This window comes from Trichechus manatus, unplaced genomic scaffold (assembly GCF_000243295.1).
Source record: "Trichechus manatus latirostris isolate Lorelei unplaced genomic scaffold, TriManLat1.0 scaffold00005, whole genome shotgun sequence".
NCBI classification, from domain to species: domain Eukaryota; kingdom Metazoa; phylum Chordata; class Mammalia; order Sirenia; family Trichechidae; genus Trichechus; species Trichechus manatus.
This window is the reverse complement of record NW_004443941.1, coordinates 4,300,945-4,318,875: the sequence shown is the minus strand read 5'-3', so window position 1 is coordinate 4,318,875 and position 17,931 is coordinate 4,300,945. Positions and strand designations below refer to the sequence as shown.

The window sequence follows — 17,931 nt, the reverse complement described above, 5'->3', positions numbered from 1 at the left end:
GTGTGTGTGTGTGTGTGTGTGTGTGTGTGTGTGTATGAGAGAGAGACAGAGAGAACAAAGAGATTCCGAGGTTACTGGGGTCTTGACAATTCTTCCCAGTTATGACTGACTTGAAGAATCTTTAATACTTCACAGGTGAAATAGCCCGATTTATGGAGTGCGTTCATAGTTTAGCATACGATGAAAAGCCAAACTATCAGATGCTCCAGAAGATTCTGAACCCAGGTGGAATGCCTCTTGGGCCACTGGAATTTTCCACTCACAGACACGGCGTACGTGTGCATCCTCCAGACAATCCAAAAGTAAGTAACGTAGTCTCTGGGACCCTTTCCTACCAGATGAAGTTGTTTTAGGTCTCAAAATGAGTCTGACACCCCAGCTTCTTGCTCATTATGTTTAATTCTTACTGTCCCTAACTCTGCTAAAGTTGCGTGATCTCAGCCTTCAAGGAGAAAGTTTGTTGAAAGTTCTTAGCGAAAAGGAGTAGGGTCTGCGGCCTGCTGTGTACTATTTAAGGAGCAAAGCAGTCACTGATGTCATGGGGATATGACTAGGGTAAGATTAAAGGCGAATCTGACTTCACTAGTGAGACTCTTCACTGACTTCTTTACGGCCCACTGTGTTTGCCTCCCGGAGCCCTCGTGGCGCAGTGGTTAAGAGCTCGGCTGCTAACCAAAAGGTCAGCAGTTGGAATCCACCAGCCGCTCCTTGGAAACCCTATGGGGCAGTTCTACGCTGTCCTTTAGGGTTGCTATCAGCCAGAATTGACTTGACGGCAACAGTGTTTGCCTACCAGTCTGGCTATAATTTGGTGATGATAATAATATTCTCGGATTTAAGCAGATTATTTGTATGTGTTGATATTCCAATCTATAGAAAATTTTATTTGAAATAAACAAGTATCATTTGTTCAAAGTTACAGCTCCTCTTTTACTCTGCCATCTTCCACCGGACTCCCTCATGCCAACTTAAAAAAAAAGAAAATTAGAACTTGAAACAATACAAAAGAATTAGGACTTAAAACATTTTTTAAGAGAGTTGGGGTGGGGGGACCTGAGCAGGCTAATAGGAACATCACTGGACAGATAACTATATGTCTGTTTCTGCCTTGACATTATCCTTATGCAAAAAAAAAAAAAAAAAGTGTTTTTTTTTCCTGATGCGTGTACAATAAGGCAGGGTCAGGATGCCATTCATTTTTAATATTTCTATGAACTTTGGATCATCACAAGCGTTCACGAGCCAAGAATGCAGGATGCAAACTAATGTGACTGATAGGCTGCTAGATGAAGGGTGAGTCAAGTATCCATGCACAGATGGTTCTGATTTGCTGAATTTTGTAGCTGCTGCAACTGAAGACATAAAATATCCTTCTAGTCATAAATTAGCTCTTTGGAAGCAAAACCTTGGCACCAGAGCTTTACAACCTTCAATTAGTAGGGAAAGAAGTATTTGAATGACTGTGGTATTGACATCTGTAGGCCTGCATAGTAATCATTCCTAATAGAAGAGAGTATCTGTTGGAGGAGGTTTTGGCTAATTAACTACCAGTGAGAATATGTAATTTTTCCATGGTCTCTCGATTGTCACCTTTTCCTCACGATACAATTACATTTTATTGTAGCCAGCGCCTCACAAACCGATTGTCAGCACTATTTACGTACTGCAGAAGGCAGAACAAAAGTTCATGTTTAATAAAAAGCCACTGGATTTTGATCTGGGTAATTACGGAGACTTATTTTAACAGTTTGATTGACTTTTGTGTTTTTATCACTTTTGCAACAAAACAAAAGAGTCATTTCCTTGACATAATATTTCCCTTGTAATAACGGTCGCTTCTTGGTCTCCCCTGGTTTAAGTAGTTTTGGGGTTTTTTTCCTTCCTTTTTTGTAGTTTTTCAGTTCCATAAACTTAATTGAAATATAAAACAAGCCGTTTTAAAAACTGACAGCTATATCCTCTGATATAAAATTCTAATTATTATCCACCAGTATTTTCAGTTTCATCAAATAGAAAGAATGTTTGTTGTGAAACCATTTTTATATGCAGACAATAGAACATAAAACATTTTTTTCCATAGAGCCTCCATCAAACATATTTTATTCCTTTTTTTGGATTAGAGCACTTTGCTTATGAGTAAAAAGAAAGCACTAAGAATAAGATGCGTTCTCCAGACCTTAGCTAATTTCTGTTAACAGTGTGATCAGCCTGGATGTACAGGCAGTAAGATGATTTGAGGATATATTTCACAGCAGATCAGTATCTATTTGAGAATGACTGTTTCTCTAATATTTTAAGTACACAAATACATTTAATGATGACAGTACAAAACACAGGTTCACCATATGTGTGTCTACCTTAGGTATCTTACTTTTTACTTTTAAGGTCGACAGACTTTCTGTGGCTGCAGAAATCAAGCTTGAAAATGTTCCAGAGCAAAGCACAGTAAGATGAACTGCCCTGTGCTCAGTTTGCCTGAGTGATACAAATACAGGGCAGTTTCCACAAGAGATTGCTTGCATTACAGAAATCACTAAAGGGCAGAACAAATGTCAATCACATGGCCCCAAATTTCTCTCATTTTCCTGAGACAGAATTCCCTTACAAGACACTGAAATCAGCTCTTGACGCTTCACACGTAGATCATTTTAATTGTTTAACAGACTAGTGGATGAACTTCAGATTTGTACTTTTCCAGACAGAAGTACTTCAGAAGAAGTCATGGAACCAGAAAAAGTATGCAGATATGAATGTTTCTATGATTTCAGTATTCAGAGGAAAAAAAGAAGTTATAAGTGTTTAATTTAAAAAAAAAAAAAGTTATTTCCCTCAGTATAAGTAGTTGTGCCTTTTAAATTTAACAAAAATATGTTCTGCTTGGGTATTCGAAAATAGCACATCCTGAGAATCTTGACAAACTTACAGCCTCTTTTTGGAAAAGAAAAATGAGCTATTTTTCCAATACTGACCTTTACCAGGCACCATAACCTGTTCTCTGTAAACTGAGCCTTCCTCTTTAAGTCCTCAAATACTGTTACTCGAGTTAAATTAGAAATGAATTGTTGTTAAGATTTTAGAGCCATTGATACTTCCTCCTTAAAAGCATATCTTGTGGGGTATTTGCCTCAATCCCAACGATGGTGTGTCCAGCTCGCAGCACCCCCATTAGTCCTGGCAGCTCCTGAGGGAGCTCTGTCACATTCGGACAATCTATCACCACAGCCACCAGTCTACTTATGCCAGTCTCAGGGATTCAGTCTCCAAAATCCGTTGAAAACAATCCTGTTTCAGTAAGAATGCTTATTTGGAGGTGAGCTAAAGCTGTGGAATTACCAGATGGGAGTGCTGAAGCCAGGCTGGGAAACCAGTGTTATTGAAGACCCCAGTTCAACCCTTGAATCAGTTCCCCTTCGAGAGCCAGTGGGACCTGTTAGCAGTTTACCAGTATCCCCTCTTTTTTTTGTACTTTAGATGAAGATTTACAGAGCGAACTAGCTTCTCATTAAACAATACACATATTATTTTGTGACACTGGTTGCCAACCCCATGACATGTCAACACTTTCCCCTTCTTGACCTTGGGTTCCCCATTAGCAGCTTTCCTATCCCCTCCTGCCTTCTTGTCCTTGCCTCTGGGCTGGTATGTCCCTTTAGTCTCATTTTTTTATGGGCCTGTCTAATCTTTGGCTGAAGGGTGAACCTCAGGAGTGACTTCAGTACTGAACTAAAAGGGTGTCTGGGGCCATACTCTCAGGGTTTCTCCAGTCTGTCAGACCTGGTCTGTTGTGGGTTTTTTTTTTTTTTTTTCTTTTTTTTGAGTTAGAATTTTGTTCCACATTTTTCTTCAGCTCTGTCCAGGACCCTCTATTGTGATCCCAGTCAGAGCAGTTGGTGGTGGTAGCCGGGCACCATCTAGTTGTGCTGGACTCAGTCTTGTGGATGCTGTGGTAGTTGTGGTCCATTAGTCCTTTGGACTAATCTTTCCCTTGTGTCTTTAGTTTTCTTCATTCTCCCTTGCTCCCAAAAGGGTGAGACCAGTGGAGTATCTTAGATGGCCACTCACAAGCTTTTAAGACCCCACATGCTACTCACCGAAGTAGGATGTAGAATATTTCCAGTATTCCCTCTTTACTGCAGCACCTGAATGCATACTGTAATAGTGTAGGCATGGGCATAATGAGCCACCGACCCTTCCTAAGTGCAGAGAAGTGGCTGTAGGTCAGGGCTACAAAGTTCAAGCTATCCCGACATGTTAGATAGCAAAAGTTTGTTCCTTCATTCTCTCTAAATCCGCGGTTCCCACAACAAATCCAGAGGGGAATATATTGTTGTCAGAAGTAGTAATCTTTGTATAGTGCTTAAAAGTTTACAAAATTCTTTCCTGAACTTCAGTTTTCAAAATAATCCTATGAAACTTGTCTTCTGGTTACTTTCTGTATTTGAGAAAAATAAAGCACAAATTCTCTATCAAAAGCACATCTTTGGCCTACTGATTTTTAGGAGTCCAAAAGTATCCCTGATTTTGTAGAACAGAGTTAAGTGCCAATGGAAAATTAAATGAAAAGTACCTCATTTTAATAGCTACTTTCTTGAAAACGACCCACATTTGGATAGTATCCTTCTGTCTAATCATGTGGGATGCCCAGGGTGTTTTCTATTTCCTTTTACATCCTTGAGAAAAACAAAGTTTCACTCTGTACATAGTTTGAAGTTGAACCTAATCATCTCGCTTTACTCTTTCTTATCCATTTTAAGTTTCCCTAGAAATAGGAATTTCCCATACACTGGCTATCATTTTGTTGATTAGCTAGAAGAGCCCATGGAAGTTCAACCCAACAGTCTGGCCAACAGACAGCACATCCTGGAGGGATTATCTCCTCCAGGAAGCTTCCAGAGGGCTGAGTATATTATATTGCAGTTTCTGTTTGTATAGCAGAGGATCCCGTGGCAAAAACTGTGTACATCAAAAGTGTCTAACATGTAGGAGACACTGAAAAAACCGAATAAATACCTCAACTAATCCTTTCTGTTGTAGAACACATTTTCACGATGATTGGTAAGCTGGTTTTTTAATAGGGCAGAACAGTGTGCAGCAGCCTTGGGAACCCCTTTGTCCCACACAAGTGGTGTGATGGACATTTATTACCAGTGTGACCTCGGTGGAAGAGTGGCTCAGGAGGTGGTTACACACGAATTTTCCCTGTTGTTTGGGAAGGTTGGATGGTGGAAATAAAGGACGTCTGAGTGGTTAGGAAGCGTTTCCAATTTGCAGGTTACTGAAAGGCACAGGTTTTGCCATCTTTTGATAGCCGGGATCTCTGGAGAGCAGGGGGTGAAGAGTGGTGTTGTGACAGCTTAGACTTAGCCACAAAGCACCAGCATGTTTTAAAGGAGGGGAAGGAGTGAACACAGTTGGGAATAGTAGCTAAAAACCGAGACACTACACATTAAGGCTCTGCTGGCCCAGCCACTGTGATTCATTCTGTTTTGGCACTGGCTACTCCATTATTTCCCCCTGTGAGGTTCCTATGGTCCGCCCCCTGTTCAGTCCATGAGAAAGGTGATGACACTTCCAGGTGCTGTAAACACGAAGCCGCTTGAACAAATATTTCACGTAAGGATCTTCTCCATAGCTTTCGGTCTCCCGACCTGTATCGGGGAAACTGCCCTTCTGTTTTTGTGTCTACTTCAAGGTTATGGAGAGTGAATCATGCCCCAGATTTCTCCATGGTGTGAAGCAGGAACCTCAGGGTCATCAAGCCTGTTTTAGAGCTTAACCCCTGGTGCTGTTGGGTACACAGCACGAGGTGGCATGAACTCACCTTGCTCAAAGCTTAAGTCACCTGCATAGAAAAGGAAGCAGCGCCCCAAACTCCTATGCCTTCATATTAATTCAGCTCACTTCAATGATAGCAAAGTAATATTTTAATTAATAAGAATTTAAACTGCGGAGATGTACTGGATCCACTCCCAGCAAAGGTTAATAAGCAATTCATGGGCAGTTTTAAAATGTGATAGTTTTCTGTAAAAATGCTGTTTTCAATAAGCAAGCTCTCTGTAGCGATCATTTCTACAGTCCTAACAGGGAGACTGATTCTCACTGGTCTCAGCCTGCTGAGACAGGTCTGGGTCCCGCCAACGACGATCGTTTTTCTCTACTGTCCATTTGTTGCTTTATTCTTTATTTTTTTTCTTTTTGAAAGTTTGGCAAATTTAGAATTTTCAAGAATCCATACACGAATGCATTTTTTTTTTTTATAAATGTCAAAAGTTTTCACTATATATTTTTGTTGCTCTGTCTTAGCAGGCTAGGCGCCCTGGTGGTGCAGTGGTTAAGAGCTCGGCTGCTAACCAAAAGGTCAGCAGTTCAAATCCACCAGCCGCTCCTTGGAAACGCTTTGGGGCAGTTCTACTCTGTCCTACAAGGTCACTATGAGTCAGAATCGACGGCAACCTTTTTTTCTTTTTTTTTTTTTAATCAACAGGTTGATTCACGAAAGGCTGCAACAAAGCAGGTCAATCCGATGCAAAATCGGTTAATAGAGAAAAAAGTTCACAGCGAGAGACGAGCCGAGTCCTGTGCCACACGGAGACGAGGGCAAGGAGAAGAGAAGCTGAGTGAATTGACTGACAGTGGAGCTGCTCAGGTGAGAGGGGTTTTTTTCCCCCTTAATGTTACATTAGAATATGCCCTTTGGGAATAAAGACGTTTTATTTTCTCCTGAGGGCCCAGGTTATATGGTTTTATGAAATGAGAAGGGACAGAAAATATCCTATCCAGCGGATAAAACCAAAGCGTCCGACACCGGTTATCATAGCAACAGAACGGTAGTAAGCGCATTTGCATACAGATCTGATTTCTTTCTTCATCCTAAGAATGTAATGACGTGCACTTAAATTTTTTATGCCATCTATGATCCATTAGGAACCCTAGTGGCACTGTGGTCAAGAGCTCGGCTGCCAACCAAAAGGTCGGCAGTTCAAATCCACCAGCCACTCCTTGGTAACCCTATGGGGCAGTTCTACTCTGTCCTATAGGGTCACTATGAGTCGGAATCGACTCTATGGCAATGGGTTTTTTTTTTTGTTGTTGTTATGATCCATTAGAACTCTTAACATATTCTATCCTTTTACATTGGTTCCTCAAGTCTAACCCTTAGAGTCAAATGCAAGCGAGGTGTTTCCCTGTCAGTATGGCTGCTGTTTAAAAAGGATCTATTGTTTGCATCATTCTGGCCTTTGGACGGTGACTCACCCTTAGCAGACACCCCATTCAGGCAGCAGCAGAAATCTTTCCTGTTCTAACCCTGTGTGACAAGAAGGAGAAACATACAATGTATTTATATCTGCAGGAAAGAAATATTTTTTTCAAAATGGCCAACATTTTATATGATTAATATATCATCCTTTTCCCTAAATGATTTGCGGTAGTTTACAATATGAAACAGGATAATAATGTGCCCACCTTATGTCCCCCTCCCCCTAAGAAAAACTGGTGTATCAGACACCTGGGATGTAGATCGCTGAACTGAACACTGAATCTGGCTCTGAACTCCTGGGCAGCCAAGGCACAAAAGGGCAGCATACTGGTTACGCATTTCTCATCCAGCCAGACAGGCATACAAGTGTATCCATGGGGAGAAATGTCTTTTTAGCACTAGAAGGGGTCTTTTGCAATTTTCTGGTATAAAACAATAGAAGCATCATTTGTTTTGTTTTTTCATTTTTAAATTTACGGAGGGAGAAATGCTTTTTTTTTTAGCACTAATAAGAATCTTTTATATTCAGCTATAAAACAATAATGGCATTGATGGTTTTTGTTATTTTTAAATTTATATAAGGGAATCTACTCCAGATTTTATAGTTCCCACTTATAAAATGGAAGACAAACATCGCTTGATGACAAAACGTGGAGACTCGTGCGTGTTCTTTCTCAACTCTTGCCGTGCACAGAAGCACCTGGTGTGTTGGGGCAGAGAGGGACTAGGGAGATTCCAAGCAAGGAGACTGATCCATGTGGTCTGGGGTGGCGATGGGAGGTGGGAAACGTGTGCAGTTTTTATGATTCCCAAAAATCCTTCCCTCCTTTTCCCAGTCAATCCCCTTCCCTAGAGGCAGCCACTGTTCTGATTCCCTGATCCCAACTCACCACTGTTCCTCTTCGAGAACGTCACGTGCGTGCAGTCACACAGTACGCACTCTTTCATGTCTGCGTATTTCACTCAGCATGCGCTTGTTGAGATTTTCCATGTTGTTACACGATCTGTAACTGTTTTCCTTTTGTGCTGAGTCGTGCTACATGGCATAACTGCCTGATAATCTGCCAATCTATTCTTCTGTCAGCGGACACCTGGACTGCTGTGGCTTCTGGCCACCACAAATATTGCAATGAACGTTCTGGCACAAGTCCCCGTATGGGGACGTTTTCGTCTCTCCTGAGAAGGAGAACTGCGGCGTCTCAGGGTGGATGTATGTACAACTCTGTAAGAAGCTGACAAGTGGTATACCATTCTATACTCCCACCGGTCATGTACGAGAGTCCTGGCTGTTCCACATCTTTCCCAGCATTTAGCAGTCAGTCTTCCTCATTTTAGCCATTCTAATGGGTTTGCATTAGTATGTCGTGGTTCCAGTGACCACTTATTTATCTAGTGACTAGTGATGTTGAGGAGCCCTGGTGGCGAAGCGGTTAAGAGCTCGGCTGCTCACCAAAAGGTCGGCAGTTGGAATCCACCAGCCACTCCTTGGAAACCCTATGGGGCAGTTCTACTCTGTCGTATAGGGTCACTGTGGGTTGGAATCCACTCGATGGCAATGGGAATGACGTTCAACCCCTTTTCACGTGCTTACTGAACATTCAATTCCTATGTCTTCTTTTGAGAAGTGTCTTTTCTAGTGTTTTCCCATTCCTTATTTGTATGTTTGTTTATTATTGAGTTGTAGGAGTTTTCGTTTATATATTCCTCATACCTGTCTCCTGTCAGATGTGTGTATTGTGGACATCCTGTCCTAGTGTCTGCCTGCCTCATTTACTTGACAGTGTCTTTAATGAATAGAAGCATATTGTTTTCATATTATTTTTAATTTTTATTTGAAGTTCAATTTATCAATTTTTTTTTTCCACAATGGCTGTTTTTCACTGTAAAGAAACCTTTGCGTACCTCAGGGTCACACAGGTATTTGCTGTATTTCCTTTCAGAAGGTTTATGGTTATAGCTTTCACGTTTAGGTCTATGAGCCGTCTCAGATGGATTCTTGTCTATGGTGTGAGGAAGGGGCTCTGCTTCATTCTTTTCATATGGAGAGAAATACGTGATGATTTTCTTTTCTCACCATATTCTTGTCAGGTTTTGTTCTCAGGGTCATACTGGCCTCGTTATATGAGTTGGAGTGTTTTATTTTCATAAAATGGTTTTGTGAGATTTGTCTTTCTTAAATGTACGGAAATTTAGCAAGGAATCCATCTGGGCCTAGAGGTTTCTTTTTTTTTTTTTTTTTTGAGGAAATTTTTAAATTATGAATTTACTTTCTGTAACAGATACAGTGATCATTAGATTTTCTTCTTGTGTCAGTTTTGGTAATTTGTATGTTTCAAGGAATTTTTCCATCTCATCTAAGTTGTTGAATTTATCAGCACCTAGTTATGATATCCTCTTCTGTTTAATATCTATAATATCTGTATTGATGTCCCCTTTTTCATTCCTAATAATGATAATTTCTGGGTTTGTTATTTTTCTTGACAATCTAGCTAGAGGTTTATCATTTTTATTGATATTTTCAAAGAACCAACTTTTGGTTTTGTTGATTTTTATCTACTGTTGATCTGTTTTTTATTTCACTAGTTTCTATTCTTTATCATTTCCTTCTATTTCAGGCTTTATTTGCTCAGGCAAATAAGGTGGAAGCTTGAGTCATTGATTTTAAACCTTTTTTTATTTTCTAAAATATGCAGTTAAAGCTATACATTTCTAAGCTGTGCTTTAGCTGTAGTCCACAAATTTCGGGTATGTTATTTTTTCATTATTGTTCAATTAAAAATATTTTCTAATATCCTCTGAATTATTTATTGACCCATGGATTACTTAGATGTTATTTAATTCCTAAATGAATGTTTCTGAGATTTTGGGGTATCTTCTTTTTTTAAAAAATTGATTTCTACTTTAACTCTGTTTTCATCAAAATATATCATGTAGTATTTCAATCATTGAAACTTGTTTTATGGCCCAGCACGAGGCATAGCTTTGTAAATGTTCTATGTGCACTTTTTAAAAAATTTTGATAAAGTCCAATTTATTGATCTTTTTCTTTTATAGATTGTGGTTTTGGTGTCATGTCTAAGAACTCTTCACCTAAATTGAAGCAAAAAAGATTTTCTCCTATTCTTTTTCTACGAGTTTTGGAATTTTATGTTTTACATTTAAATCTGAGATCTGTTTTAATTTTTATATAAGGTATGAGGTTTAGGTTAAGATTCATTTTTTATGTATGTCCAGTTGTTCCGATACCATTTGTTGAAAAGCTGTTCTTTTTTCATTTATTTTGTACCTTTATCAAAAATTAGTTGGCTGTACCTGTCTGGGTCTAATTCTGTGCCATGGATCTTTGTGACTATCCTTCGACCAATACCACACTGTCTTGATGACTATATCTAAACCATAAATATTGTAAAACTGGCTAGTGTGGTTCTTCCAACTGGATTATTTTTCAAGTTCTTTTAGCTATTCTAGTTCCTCTGCCTTTCCATATAAATGTTAGAATCCACTTGTGTATATCTATAAAATTATTCCTGCTGGGATTCTGATAAGGATTACATTAAACCTATAGATCAATTTGGGTAGAACAGACATCTTTTGTATGTTGAGTCTTTCAAACCATGAATACAGTATGTCTCTACATTTATTTAGATATTTTCATTGCAGTTCTATAGTTTTCTGCCTGCTTTATATGTTTTGTTGGATTTATACTTCGTTTTTTTGAGCTATTAAAAATGATGTTTTGTTTTTAATTTTGGTTTCCAATTGTTAACAATATGTAAAAATAAGTTTTAAGTGTTGACCTTGTATCTTACAACATGCGAAACTCATTTATTAGTTCTAGAGTTTTTTTGGGGTTTTTTTGGTTTGTTTTTTTAAAGGTCCCTTGGGATTTTCTATGTAGACAGTAATATCTGCAGTTCCGAAAAGCTTTATTTATTCAATTAGGGAAAGAGTTATTTATTCCTAAGTGTGTGCCTTTTCTTTCTTTTTCTTGCCTTATTACACTGACCAGGACTTTCAGTACCATGTTAAATAGGAGTGGTAAGAGTAGACATCCTTGCCTTGTTCCTGATCATAGGGGGAAAACATTCAGCCTTTATTATGTTAACTGTAAAATTTTTGTAAATGTTCTTTATGAAGTTGAGTAAGTTCCCCTTCTATTTCTAGTGTACTGAGAGTTTGTATCATCTATGAGTGTTCAATTTTGTCAAATGCTTTTCTGTATTAATTGATGTGATCATGTCGCTTTTTTTCTTTAGACTATTGAGATGGTAGATGTCTTAGTCATCTAGTGCTGCTATAACAGAAATACCACAAGTGGATGGCTTTAACAAAGAGAAGTTTATTTTCTCACAGTCTACTAGGCTTACAAGTCCAAATTCAGGGCATTGGCTCCAGGGGAAGGCTTTCTCAGTCTCTGTCGGCTCTGGAGGAAGGTCCTTCTTGTCAATCTTCCCCTGGACTAGGAGCTTCTCCGGGCAGGAAGCCCAGGTCCAAAGGACACGCTGTGCTCCCGGCGCTGCTTTCTTGGTGGTATGAGGTCCCCACTCTCTGCTTGCTTCCCTTTCCTTTTATCTCTTGTAAGATAAAAGGTGATGCAGGCCACGCCCCAGGGAAACTCCCTTTACATTGGATCAAGGATGTGACCTGAGCAAGGGTGTTACATCCCACCCTAATCTTCTTTAACCACAGGCAGAGATTATGATTTATAACACATAGGAAAGTCACAAAATGGAGGACAACCACACAATACTGGGAATCATGGCCTAATCAAGTTGACATATATTTTGGGGGGACACAATTCAATCCATGACAGTGGATGACATTAATTTTTCAATATTGAAATAGTCTTACATTGCTTAAATCAACTCTACTTGGTCATGGCATATTTTTGTTTTTATACATTGCTGAATTCAATTTGTTAGTGTTTTGTTGAGGACTTTCACATTTGTGTTCATGAGGGCTATTAGTCCATCTTTTTTTTCCACTGTCTTTGTCTGGTTTTGATATCGGGGTAATGCTGACCTCATATAATGACTTGGGAAGTCTTCCTTCCCCTTTTAATTTCTGAAGGATAATGTGTAGAATTGGTATTATTTCTACATTAAATATTAGTAGGACTCACCAGTGAAACATCTGGACCTGCATATTTTTCTTTTTTTCCCTAGAAGGTTTTTAACTGTGAAGTCAGTTTCTTTACTAAGGCTGTTCAGATTATCTATTTCAGGAGTGGACATACTTTTCTGTTAAGGGCCAGACAGTAATATTTAGGCTTTGCAGGCCATACAGTGTCTGTCACAACTATTCAACTCTGCATCGTAGCAAGATAGCAGCCATCCATAAACAAATAAGTCTGGCTGAGTTCCAACAAAACTTTATTTATGGCACTAAAATTTGAATTTCACATAATTTTCAAGTGTCATGAACTATTTAATTTTTTTCTCACCTTTTAAAAGAATAGAAACCATTCTTAGGTGGTGGGCTGTACAAAAACAGGTGGTGGGCTGGATTTGGCCTGCAGAACACTTTACTAACCCCTGATCTCTTTCAACTTGAGTTAGTTTTGGTAATTTGTAGGCTTCTAGAAATTGGTCCATTTCATCTAAGTTGTCAAATTTATGGGCTGAGAATTGTGCATAGTATTCTCTTATTTAAACCCTTAAATGTCTGTAGGATCTGTAGTGAGGTATCTGTTTCATTCCTATACTGATAGTTTGTGTTTCCTCTTTTTTGTCTTGCTAGAGGTTTTTCAATTTTATTGGTCCTTTCACAGAACAAAGTTTTTTGTTAGGCTGATATTTCTCTACTTTCACATTGTCAATTACATTGATTTCTGCACTTTATTTCTATCTTTCTTCTTGCTTTGGATTTACTTTTCTCTTTTTCTAGTTCTGGAGGTAGAAATTTAGATTACTGATTTCAGACTTTTTTCTTTTCTAAATAGTAAGTATTTTGTATTATAGATGTCCCTCTAAGCACCGTATTAGCCATATCCCATATTTTAATATGTTGTATTTCATTTTCATTCATTTCAATAAATTGTTTTATTTGCCCTTGAGACTTCCTCTTTGATCCATTCAGAAGTGTGCTGTTAGATTTTCCAGTATTTGGAGATTTTCCTATGGTTTCCTTCCTTCAGTATGATTTGGGTTTATTTTCTTCTCTTTCTAGTTTAGGCAGAACCTTAAGCTATTGATTTGAACCCTTCTTCTTTTCTAACATAAGCATTTAAGGAGCCCTAGGGGTGCAGTGGTTAAGTGTTCCGCTGCTAACCTAAAGGCTGGCAGTTTGAACCTCCCAGCTGCTACGTGGGAGAAGGATGTGGCAGGTCTGCTTCTGTAAAGACTCACAGCCTTGGAAACCCTGTGGGCAGTTTTACTCTGTCCTACAGGGTCACTATGAGTTAAAATCGACTTGATGGCAATGTGCTTCCTACCCTATTTTGACTGCATCCCATAAATTTTGATATGTTGTATTTTCATTTCACTCAGTTCAAAGTATTTTACACTTTTCCTTGAGTTTTTTTTTTTTTTTGACACCTGGTTCACTTAGAAATATACTGTTTAATTTTCAAGAGTTTGAAGACATTTCTGTTACCTTCCTGTTACTGATTTCTACTTTATTATGGTCTGAGAACATACTTTGTACAATTTTAATTGTTTTATATTTGTGAAGGTTTGTTTTATGCCCCCAGGATTTGGTCTCTCTTGGCAAATATCCCCATTGCACATGAAAAGAACATGTATTCTCCTACTTTGGGGTGCAGTACTGTGTAAGTAAGTATCAGTTATGTCCCACTGGTTTCTGCTGTTACTCAGTTCTTCACATCTCTGCTGATTTTCTGTCTAGTAGTGATACGTGATAACTGAGAGCAGGGTTTTCTAGTTGGGAGGGTGTAGGGTGCTTTGCTGTTTCGTCACTCACTTATTGCACAACAAGGGCTGTCGACAGGGATTCTCCCCACATTCTCTACAGCCATTGAGGAAGTGGAGCATTCTCTTTGCCAGTGTTTACTACAAAGTGGGAACGGTTAATAGGGCTCTACGGTACAGTCTCCAGTGTTTGCTGTGGAGGAGAGGCACAGCTCTGCCCCGTCATCTCTATAGTGGGGAGTAAAAGAGGCACTGCCTCAATAGTGTAGGGTGGAATGGTTGACAGAGCTCTGTCTCACAGCCTCCACAACACTCGGTGGGGTGTGGTGCCACCTTGGTACTGTGGATATGGTCAGCAGGACTCTGTCCCGGTCTCCATGGAGCCCAGGAGGAAGGTGGAGGAGTGCTGCTTGGTTAGTGCAGGGTGGTGCTGGTTGACAGGGCTTTGCTCTACAATTCCCACGGCATCTGGAGTACAGCATGCATAGTCAAGGGTTCTGTCTGTAGCGCTGCCTTCGCCTTGGTCCTTTGGTTAAAGAAAGGAGGCTTCTGTCAGACCTTTTATCTGTGCATATTGGTGTTTCCAGACTGTAGGCTACCTAGGACCCAGGCCAGGAGACATAGGAGGCACCAGAAAAAAAGGGGGGGGTGGTCCCACAGCTAGATCACCCCTCAGTCCTGATGACCCCAGCCAGTCTGCCTCCTTTACTTCAACTCTCAGAGCGTGCTGACAGTTGCTTCTGTTGAGTTTTTAGTTGTGGTTAGCAGGAAGATAAGGCAGAATGCACTGACTCCGTCTTCTCAATTTGTTCCGTCTGTTAATCCTTCCCTCTTCTCCTGAGACTCCACAGACATGTATGTTAGGATGCTTTATCTTGTTTTTCAGTAACTGAGGCTCTGTTCGTTTTTAAAATCAGTCTTTTATCTTGTTGTGTTTCAGTTGGGATATTTTCGTTTGCCTGACCTCAAGTTGGTTGAGGGATCTTTTTCAATGGTGTTAAATCACCTATACATTCTATCCAGTGAATTTCTCATTTCTCTGCTGATAGTCTCCTATCTGCTCACTAATTATGTTCAACTTGTCCTTTAAGTCCTTGAACAAATTTACATAAATGTTTTATAGTCCTTATCTGTTAATATATGACCTGGGTGTGCACTGAGTCTGTTTCTATTGGTCATGGATAGAATATTTGTCTCCTGGTTCTAGGTAACATTTTCCTGCTTCTCACAGTTGTAGTAATTTTAAAAAAAAGAAAAGATTTTTAGGTTTACATAAAAATTGGGCAGAAAATACAGAGATCCCATATACCTGTCTTCCCTCCGCACACAATTTCTCCTATTATCAACATCCTGCATTACGTGTGGCGCATGTCCTATTGACGAACGAACTGACACATTAACTAAAGTCCACGGTTTACACTGAAGTCCCTGGTGGTGCAAATGGTTAAAGCGCTTGCTGCTAACTGAGCAGCTGGAGGTTCAAGTCCACCCAGAGGTGCCTCAGAAGAAAGGCTTAACAGTCTACTTCGAAAACACCAGCCACTGAAAACGCTTTGGAGCACAGTTCTCCTTTAACACGCATGGGGTCACCGCGAGTCAGCACTGACCTGGCAGCCGCTGGTTTGGTTTTATAGTTTCCATTAGAGTCCCCTCCTCGTGTTGTACAGCCCCGTGGGTTCTGACAAACGCATAATGTCACGTAGCCACCGTCACAGCGTCATACATGATGGTTTCACTGCTCTAAAAACGCCCTCTGCTCGACCTGCCCATCCCTTTCCCCGACCCCTGACAACCACTGATCGTTACACTGTCTCTGTGGTGCTGCTTTGCCCACAGTGTCATACATCTGGAATCAGAGTACAGAGCTTTTCCAGACTGGCTTCTCTCACGTAGCGGATACACGTCTTTTCATGGCCTGATGGCTCATTTCTTCCTATTGCTGAATAGTCGCCACAGTATGGATGTAGCACTTTATCCCTTCATCTTCACATCTTGGTTGTTTCCACTTTTTTGGCAATTTCGAGTAACCTGTTTTATGTCAATGTCTATACTGATTGGTGGAAACCCCGGTGGCGCAGTGGTTCAGAGTTCAGCTGCTAACCAAAATGTCAGCAGTTCGAATCCACCAGACGCTCCTTGGAAACCCTATTGGGCAGTTCTACTCTGTCCTATAGGGTCACTGTGAGTCGGAATCAACTCAACAGCATTGGGTTTCGTTTTATAGTGATTGATCTGTACCTATAGCTTTCCACAAGGTATGTCACAATATCCCCGCTGCCCCAGGGCAGTCCCTCGGGCTGTGTCAGCCTCGTCCTATACGCAAACATATAGCAGAAACAGTTTGAGTTTCCAAGGTATGCAAAATTTTACAATCACCATACTAATTATAAATCACCAAAAGCTTTCTATATATATGACTAACTTACTCTCATAAGATTAAGCCTGGTTTTTTATCTTGCCAAGAAAAGTCAGTTTTAATATTCTATCCTATTTTCAGATTAAAAAAATACATCTTAGATATATGTACATAATGTAAACTTAACTAAAAGAAACACTTTTTAAAATATGCAGATAGATGTATATCGTTTTTATCTTTAAAATTTTATTCACATTATAAATTATTTAAGAGATGACCTAGCTCACATGGTTTAAAAGAAACCAATAAAATCAACCAGGTTTGGTTGTTGGATGCCAGTAAGTATAGAACTCTAAAATTCAGGATTTCTACCAAAAAAAAAACTTACCAGGAAAAATAAAAATGCAGAAAACCTTGATCATGCTGTATAACAAGTTTTATTTAGCATTTTTATAGAGTACATAAAAATAAGTACTTGGATAACTCAACCTAACTAACTATACATGTATTCTTCCATAGGGAAGTACAAGGAGAAGACAAAAATATCACGAGCCTCAAGAACACTGGAATGAAGTAAAAAGTTCCTTGCAAAAATCTAGCTGTATACAACCCCTAAATTCATTCTACAAATACCATCAAGATTTTACCACTCCAGATATAAACAACAAATCAGCATCTGCAAACTGGTATACGTATGACACCTCCACGGTTGGTACGAGGGTCACAGAGTTAGAAAGTTCTCTAGGATGTTGGCCTACAATTTCCCAGTTTACTCTCAGTGAAGAGATGAAGACAAGTGTGTACTTTTACAGCTTACTCATACTTTTCCTTTTGATGTTAATATTTCTTGCTTTATATTTTCTCTGAAGATATGCAATAAAATCCTTTTGGTAATTTTCAAAGATTCCATTTTCTTCACACAAATGTTGCCTTCTTATTTCAGGGCTTCCTTCCAGACATTTTCAGCGTCATTGGCTTATAAAAAGAGAGAATTCATTTTAACAAAGCAAATTTTTGGACACTCTAAAAATAAAATTGCTTTATACTAGAAAAAGTGGCATGTTACAGTTTGGAAAATGCTTGTGTGAGTTTCAGCTCAGCTAGGATACCTGGGAAAATGGCTGACCTTTTTTTAATCAAAGGGGCAATTTGAAAATTATAATGTTATTGATAAAGACAATATATCTTATGGAAACTTTTTTTCTTACTACCTTTTAAACACACAGAATAATAGAAATTTTAAAAGTTTTAGATAAGTTGATATGCTATATATATATCTGTCTTCTAAAACTCATTAGAAGCAGCTAGGCACACACTGTCAAATACGACGAACACCTTCTTACCTTACTACATTATGGACAGTCACCAAATACAGTGAACACACCTTCTTACCTTACTACAGTATGGACAGTCACCAAATACAGTGAACACCTTCTTACCTTACTACA

General features: G+C 39.3%; 2 protein-coding genes across 2 annotated transcripts in view; one reads left to right on the top strand and one right to left on the bottom strand.

Annotated features, from left to right (window-relative positions):
* VRK2 (VRK serine/threonine kinase 2) overlaps positions 1 to 17,855 on the top strand; it is an 88,572-nt gene extending 70,717 nt beyond the window's left edge. Inside the window, exons 10-12 of the mRNA XM_023734510.1 lie at positions 136 to 302; positions 6,485 to 6,646; positions 17,003 to 17,855. Coding sequence (XP_023590278.1) covers positions 136 to 302; positions 6,485 to 6,646; positions 17,003 to 17,350 — 677 coding nt within the window. The 3' untranslated portion in view covers positions 17,351 to 17,855. The remainder of the gene's footprint in view (positions 1 to 135; positions 303 to 6,484; positions 6,647 to 17,002) is intronic.
* Positions 17,328 to 17,931, bottom strand: part of FANCL (FA complementation group L) — a 145,910-nt gene continuing 145,306 nt past the window's right edge. Inside the window, exon 15 of the mRNA XM_012556798.2 lies at positions 17,328 to 17,458. Within this exon, the coding sequence (XP_012412252.2) occupies positions 17,423 to 17,458 (36 nt within the window). The 3' untranslated portion in view covers positions 17,328 to 17,422. The remainder of the gene's footprint in view (positions 17,459 to 17,931) is intronic.